General features: G+C 37.8%; 1 protein-coding gene across 1 annotated transcript in view; it reads right to left on the bottom strand.

Moving 5' to 3' along the window:
* The window catches only part of TXNDC11 (thioredoxin domain containing 11), an 88,991-nt gene that overhangs the window by 51,556 nt on the left and 28,847 nt on the right, over positions 1-8,588 (bottom strand). Inside the window, exon 4 of the mRNA XM_006894491.1 lies at positions 6,557-6,686. Within this exon, the coding sequence (XP_006894553.1) occupies positions 6,557-6,686 (130 nt within the window). The remainder of the gene's footprint in view (positions 1-6,556; positions 6,687-8,588) is intronic.

The following is an 8,588-nucleotide window of genomic DNA, read 5'->3' on the forward strand; positions in this document are numbered from 1 at the left end:
AAGTCATTGATTGTGCAAAATTCGATCATTCTCTCTCCAGCTCCATTTCTGTCACCGAGTCCATGTTTTCCAACTACTGAATCTTCCTCTTTGTTCCTGTAACATACACTCCATAAATCTCCTTAGGGCTGGCTCATATCACATAAAGAAAAGAAAAAACAAACAAACCAAAAAAACCCAACCCAAGGCCCCTGTGTTGATTCTGATTCACAGGGGCTCTAATGGACAGAGCGAATTACTTCATGGGATTTCCAAAGATGTAATTTCCTCCCCCCTAAAGATGTAATCTTTACAGAACAGAAATCTCTCTCCAATAAAGGAACAGGTGAGTTCAAAGCACTGATTCCTCAGTTAGAAGATAAGCACTTAATCACTGAGTCACCAACCAGGACTCTCTTGCATTACACAGGCTTCACTTTAGGCTTCTGTCAGATGTCATGTCTTCCATGAAGTGTTCCCTATCTTTTAAAGTAACCACAGATCCTCCACTCCTTCATCACATTTTTTTTCATGGCACATTAATCTAGAATTATCTCATTTACTCACTTTTCAATTTGCTTTACTGAATTTGTAACTCCATGAAACAGGCATTTTGTCTCTTTTTCAATGTGGTATTTCCAACTCAGAGTTTGTGTCAGAGTACGTGCCTGACACAGAACAGACACACAATGACAAGTGAATGAGGATAAAAATGATAAAACTCCTTCAACAACCCCAGAATTTAGTGCCCACATAAACATGAAGAATGACAAATAACTCCACCCAGTTTGTAGGTTTTAAAAATGCCACCAAGGAGCTCTGGTGGCCTAGTGGCAAGAAGCTGCACTGTAATTCCAGAGATGTGCAGTTCGAATCCACCAGACGCTCTATTGGAGAAGGAGGGACAATCTCCTCCTGTACCAGTCAGATCTGATTTGACAGTACATACACACACAAAAATAATAAAATAAAAGAAAAAAAAATTTTTTTTAAATGCCATCATTTCTGATGTACAGAAGATTCAGCATCTATAACAAGGAAGAGGTTAGAAATTGGCCAGCAAATCTTCATCCGTAAAAAGTACTTTTTTCTTAAGTGGGTGCCGTTCATTTCTGTGTGAATTTTAGCAGATGGTCTCCACTCCCTCTAGTGGTCATGAGGATAGTTAGCTTGGTGTGCTTTCACTGAGTGTACGGTACCTGTACTATTTATGCCCTAAGATCTAAAAAAACCATGTAACTACTCACAATGCTGTAAACTCTCAACATACAGGAGCTATAGATATTTGCTCTGCTTTCAAAATGACTTTTATAAACCATATGATAACAATAGACATGAGGCATTCTTCTAGGCTTTTCTCCAAATTTCTCAGATTTCTGGAATTCCCCACTCACACACACACAGATTCTGGAGCTTTTTCTCAACCCACTTACACTTAAAAACAGTTTGGTTTACCAAAACTACTAGAAATAAGTGAATGGATAAATGGAAAATAGATGATATTAAATGGGTAAATCAGAGAGCTTTAGTGGTCCATAGGGAGTTAAGGTGCTAAACCAAAGGCTGTGCCAACTCTGGCAGTTTGAATCCACCAGCAGCTATGAGGGAGAAAGAGAGGCAGTCTCGGCCCCTGCAATTTACAGCCTTGGAAACCCAGTGGAGGGGCTGCTGAGTTGATTCCAACTCAACAGTAAGAAGTTTTATGTTTTGAAATGGATAAATTATAGAAATTTTTGAGTCTGAGAATATTCTACCTATGAGGAGCTCTGGTGGCCTAATGGCAAGAAGCTGCGCTGCAATACCAAAGTCACACAGTTGGAGTCCACCAGCCGCTCCATGGGAGAAGGATGGGCAATCTCCTTCTGTGTGATTAACTGCCTCTGAAAACCCACCAGAGGGTCAGCTATGTGTAGGTTCCGACTTGATAGTATACAACAACAACAACAGACATAAAAGTCCTGTTGGTACATGATGGGTAGATTTTAGAGCACAAATCAGTTAATCCTTAATTCTATAAAGTACTTTAAACAATAAAAAAAGAAAATCTCATTGCTATCAAGTTGGAAGCAACTCACAGCTGGGCCTTTCAGCACATTTCTAAGGTTATAAAGAGCACAAGAAGAAACGGCTTATTTTTCTACTAACAAGCCTCTGATGGAGTTGAACCACTAAAGAGACAGTCTTCAGGTAAGCAGTGAAACTCTCCAACAGACTACAGAATCAGGGCTCATGAAAGGAAAGCTTTAGTGGTATAAAGAATTGCTTTTAAACAGTCATGTGTTTGATCCCTGACTAACACCTTCATGCACAACAGGTTCATCAGATGATCATAATCCATAGATTTTGAGTGGATTATTTTCAGGAGTAGACAGTCTTTCTTCCTAGTCTGTTTTAGTCTGGAAGCTCCACTGAAACCTGTTCAGCCTAAATACTCAGGCCCCCAGTGAGAGAGTGGTGAAAGTCATCCTTGAGTGCACTGTCTGGGAATTGTATTAGAATCAAAAAAATCAAAGGTATGTTGTTGTTATGTGACATCAAATTGCCTTAACTAGGTCATAGCCCTGATCCATGTACAGGGAACTGCCCCTTCCATCTGACCTGAATCACTTCATGTAAAATAAGAAACGAGAGATAAACAAACTTGGAGGTACCTCTGTACCACTAAGAAAGAAGAGTTAGGAATGGAGTGCATCTTTGGATTCAGGGTCATTGAGCTGAGAACCTCCTAGGCCTAGGGGAAGACTGCCAAGACCCACTGATATACCAAGGAGGCTGTGACCTAGTTAAGGGTGTTGTATCCCACCCTAACCCAAATAGCCTAGTCCTCTTTAACATCATCTAACCCTGCCTCTTTGTCACAGAATTTACAATATATCACAAATGGAGAATAATTATATCAGATTGCATAATGAAGGAGGAGGGGTGATTTTATCATAACTCAAACTACTGAGAATCAAAGCCTAGCCAAAATGAGACACATTTTGGGGGATACAATTCAAAGACACAGATAATCTTAAGACTTTGTTGTGGGGAAATCCTTCATTTTAGATGAGCTATTCTCATCTAGCAACAATCTGTCCCCACAGGACACTTGCAATGTCTGGGGACATTTTAGTTGTCAGAACAGAGGGTAGAAGAACACTGCTAATATTGAGTAGATGGAGGCCAAGTATGTTACTAAATATCCTACAATGCACAGGGCGGCCGCCCCCAGTAAAGAATTACTGGACCATAAATGTTAATACTGATGATGAGGAAAAGCCCTAAGTAAGGGAAAAGCTCTAAAAACAAAAGGTACCAACTTATTTCTGACTCAGAAAGACCCCAAGTGTAGCAAAGCAGAACTTTTCTACATAGGATTTTCAGTGACTATCAGCCGCTAATAGAAAGTCAGTACTTCAAACTTGATAGCTGCTCCAAACTTGATAGAAGATGTGGCAATATGCTTTGTAACCATTACAGCCCTGTAAAATACAAAAGGGCGAGTCTAGCCTATCCTATCGAGTCACTAAGATTTGAAATTAACTCAACAGCAAAGGGTTTGATGTTTATGGCACCAGATAGGCCAAACTTTCTTCTGCAACCAAACTGGAAAGACTTTTAACTATCAAACTCTCAGCAACCAAGTACAAACTAGTGGCACTCAGGAAGCCACCTCTAAAATAGGGCTCAAAAACTGCCTTTAGCTTTCTATACCCTCATTTATTTAACTATCAAAGCATGACAGTGAGGGGAAAGGGCGGGCAATGGGGAAATCACAGGGTCGCACAATTTGATGAGTACAGGGAGGGGATAAAGGAAATGGGAAAGATCCAATGGGGACCTAAAAAAACAACAACAGGGTAATAGTGGATATAATTCAATGAGGATATAATGTATGGGAATGACTGTGTGAAACACAATGTGAATGACGGAAAGTGTAAAACATATAAGAATACTGCAAACAAACCAATATAAAACAATTTTTTTAAAAAAAAACCATTACTGGGTTCATTTTTAGATCTGGAATTTTGTCTTTATTTTCTCTTTTATAGTACGTAGGGAACTGACTCAGCTTCTTTCCAAGCAGCATTATTTGGTACATTTAACAACATAAATGAATGGTCCTGAAGTGCAGGACTTGTCTCTTCAGTTCCTTTATTCAAGTACTGTCTCTTGCCAGTCAGACAATTTCACCTCAATGAGATGCCCAGCAAAACACGATACTAACGTGAGAAAAGTTATCCACAGCATTTTGGAGGAAGTCATTTGAAAGGCTGACAGAGGCTACGTCGAGGTCCAATTTTGTCAGTACTCTTTCAGTTCCTGTTTTGAAGGCATTGTTGGCAAACCAAATTAATCATTGCTGTACATCATTCTAATTAAGTGGGCTGCCAAAAACCAACCTGGAGTGATGTCAGTGGCCTATCCCCGAGCTTTATATGAACTCGATGTCAATAGCTGGCACACGATCTCTGATAGCACTGCTGAAAAGCAGATTCAAAGAATGCAAAGGCTAAAATTAAAGAACTACTCCTGCTACTCAGTCCTAAAAATGTACTCGTCTAGCTTCTGCAGCTACAATTATAAAGAATACTAGAAACACTTTAAAAATAATAAATAAAAAATGTCAACAGAGATTATCTGGGTCAACTCTGTCCATTTAGAAACAGGAACCTGAGTGAATCTTACGAATCAGAGGCTTGCTAAATCCAGGCCTCTAGGATCCTTAGTTAAGTACTTTGACTATGGCCTCTGCGATAGAAGTAGAAAAATCTGGCTCAGAATGCTCTTGATACAAATCTGTGAGTGAGCTAGACATGATAATGAAGCTGCTTCTCACTTGCCTTCATATTAGGCTAACTTCAATTCTCTGCACATTATTTTAGAAGGCTAAACACATGCTGTATGATACCTGTGGCTGTTCCACAACTTCTCCCCACCCCACCCCCCTTTCTTTCTTTTCACTGAGAACACAGCTTTCATTGGTCACTTCTCCATTTTCCCCTGGTGGGGGTAAGGACCCCACCTCCGGTCCTCCCCCAGTGGCATTCTGATAGGACTGGGGTTTCTCTCTTTTATAGAAGAGATAGAAGAATATTTAAAGAAAATACCAATGGCCATTAATAAAAACTGGACAAAGAATTCTACAAAGTCCTAATACACAACCTTGTGGCATCTGCAGATATTTTTTATCATATTAATTACAAAACAAGCTTTTTTTCATATAAGTGATAAATTACAGGGCATTCTGCACATTTTCCCTTGCAATGCTCTTGATATTGCTAAAAATCTAGGATTTTTTTTCTACAGTATTCTTTTTGTTGATAAATTATTCCTTTATTAGGATAATATTCTAGGTAGTTTTCTATTTCTCATCTCATTTAATTCCTATTTACAGATGAAAAGATAAATGCTAAAAACAGTAAGTAACTAGACCGAGGTCACAAAGCTAAGAAGCAACTTTGACTCTTAGTCATTTTACTTATGATTAACTCACACCAAATCTATGTGAAACTCTTTTTTACAAAATTATAGCATTTAAGAGTTAAAAGGAATCTCAAGAAAATGCAATGTTTGCTAAGAATGCCTTCAAAATAGGAACCGAAAGGGTGCTGTTGCATGAGTAAGCTGCTGTAAGTCACAGGCCCAGAAAGCACTGCCCCAAGGAGCCAGCCCAGATGCCTATAGATGAGTACCAGTGTGGCATTCAGCTTCCAGTCTGGCCAGAAAAAATGGGAGAAAGCCTATGAGGGTGTGGGAGTAATCCTTTATGTAGTATTTCTAGTATAACTGAAAAAGAAACTGTAATTAATCCTTTACGTAGTACTTCTACAATAACTGGTGGGGGTGGGGTTTGAGGGGGAAACACCCCAAAAGAACTGTAAGCAATTTTCTCATTTAAAAAAAAAAGTCATATACAATCTACATAACACACACAGTACAAAAGGAAAAATTCAAGTCAGGCACAGCACCCATTTGTGAATTAGTGAGGTTTATGCCATTATCTCACTGAGATTCATTTTATATTGGTCTGTAAATAGGAAGCTATCCCCACCACTTATTTAAGGCCCTGTAATAATGCTTTACCAGGACTTGAAAGTAGCAACAAAAACACAGAAGATAAGTCATGTTAGGAAACTCTGCAAGTAAATTATGTTCATAGTTATGTACTTATAAAATGAACATATTTCTTATAAAATATAAAATACTACAACATCGTTTCACTTTAAAAATACACAACTGAACTATAACTGACAAGAAAAACCAGTACCTAACAGTAAAATGTTATATACTATTAAATAAAGATCTTGGAAATTTGAAACTGCATATAAGTCCTAATTCTTATATGATTATGTGATAGAAACAATATTTGTTGAAAATTTGTGTATATATATATTATATATAATATACAAGACTTTTGCAAATATTCTAGTCACTTAACCATCCCTACAATCAATGTCAACAAGCATTTAACTGGGATAATAGCTACAATGTGACCTTTTAAATCGCTTCAAATCAGAAGTATGGAGGAGAAAAAATACAGTAAAATATAACTCAGGTTTTACAAATGAGAGCAGATAAGGAAGATAAGTACCTCGTAGTTTGAGAGAAAATCTAGTAACTCTGATTGAGATGGGATGTAGAGAAGTGGTTTCATCACTCGGCGGACAAACTTCTCAATGTAAACAGCACTCATGGGGCCTTTGTACTCGATTGGTCCAAAACTAGTACCAAAAAATAAACATATAATAATAAAAACAATACACCATGCAGTAAATCTGTAAAAGTATAACCGAAACCAACACCACCACAAAATGAAATCATCTTTCATGAAAACTGATTGGTAGAATCATCAACCTGTTTTGTTAAGAATGTGACTAAAGGACCAAGTAAGAATCAGTAGTTTATACGAAGGGAGGGATAAGCAGCCATTAATTCTTCTATGGACTGAACCACAAACTGCATTTTTTAAAAAAAGTATTCACTCGGGGCGGGGGGCGGGGGGGAATTAATTCTCATAGTACTATTTCTTGAAAGAAAGAATGAAAGGCAGCTGTAGAAATTCAAATATATGTTCAAGGATCCCAGGTTCTGAAGTCTATACAATCGATTGTAGGGATAGACTTTCTTAAGTATCACTCTGAAATAAGTTTAGCAGGTCATCTTTGGCCTGCTACAAAATGGTTATTAAATATTCCCAAAAGCACTTGGGCAAAGGATCACTAAATGAGCTCTAAGTCTATTTAAATCTTTATTGAAGCATAAAGTATGTGAAGGTTTGAGATCAGGGACTTATATAATGACTTTCTTTACCTTCCTCTCTAGTTGTGCTCGAGGACACATAGGAATCTGATTTGGCCTTACTAAGCAGTGAAGCTCAGATAGCCTAGTGCTAAAGAGCTGTGCTGCCGTTCCAGATGCAGAAGGTTCAAATCCATCAGCTGCTCCAAGGGAGAAGGATGGACAATCTCCTCCCAAGTGATTGTTAGCTTCTGAAAACCCACTGAAGGGTCAGCTATGAGTCAGTTACAACTCAATGTAACGTTAACAATAACATTACTAAGTAGTATCACCCACATTCAATTGCTCTAAGCACATTAGAATATTTACAGTCATTTTTCAATTCTGCACAATACAGACACTGTTCAAATAAAACTGGACAGTATGTGATAGGGGTTGAGTACAACTCCCTAATTATTCTTTTCTCTAAGCAGAAATTGACAGTAAACTTACTGTTAATAGCAAGAAACAGAACAATAAAGAATTGTTAGAAATGCTATAACACTATATGTTAAAATACATGGTTACAGAAATTATCTCACACAAACACAAACTTGATGAGATAAACTCAGTTTTTCAATAAGCACTACAGAATATGCCATCAGGCAAAGAGATGGAAGCACACGCAAAAAAGTAAAAACCGCATTCCTCATACATAGCTGAGTCTTACTACAAGATAGTAAAGTTTACAAATAACCACCAACAAATCCATTAACAACTTTTCAATTAAAGGGAAAAAATCAATAAAGCATGTGATTATTGATTTTATTTAGAAAAAACTAAACTGGAAACCTCATCTACTCAAGCAAAAAGCCTTTGGGGCATTTTCTCAGCATACCCTGTAAAAGTCGTGCTGACTTGTTGCAAAGGCTACCAGGATCCCAGAATGTAGGGTATTGTCTTAGCACTAAGGACAAGCTGATCTAGAGCTGCTGGGTTCTGTAAAGAGGGATTTTACACACCACTGCCAGCTTCAGAATTTTGAATAAGCTTTTTTTAAATTTGTATCAATATAAACAAACAAAAATAGAACATACTCTCACCAAACTGTAAAGTTTATTAGTGTCTTTAAGCAGCTGCTTCTAAATAAACTATTAAACAACATTTTTGCATATAATTCATACATGTGAACAATGAATGCACCCCCACACATTGACACATTAGCATGCATAGAAAATTACCACTCCCTGATTCACTGTTGGTGGGAGTGTAAAATGGTGCAACCCCTGTGGAAAGCAGTATGGCGCTTTCTCAAATAGTTGCAAATAGAGATACCATTTGACCCAGCAATTCCACTACTGGGAATATACCCTGAAGAGACCATAGCTGACATCCAAGCAGATATA

Source organism: Elephantulus edwardii, unplaced genomic scaffold (assembly GCF_000299155.1).
Source record: "Elephantulus edwardii isolate Elephantulus edwardi_28Jun2011 unplaced genomic scaffold, EleEdw1.0 scaffold00145, whole genome shotgun sequence".
Taxonomy (NCBI): domain Eukaryota; kingdom Metazoa; phylum Chordata; class Mammalia; order Macroscelidea; family Macroscelididae; genus Elephantulus; species Elephantulus edwardii.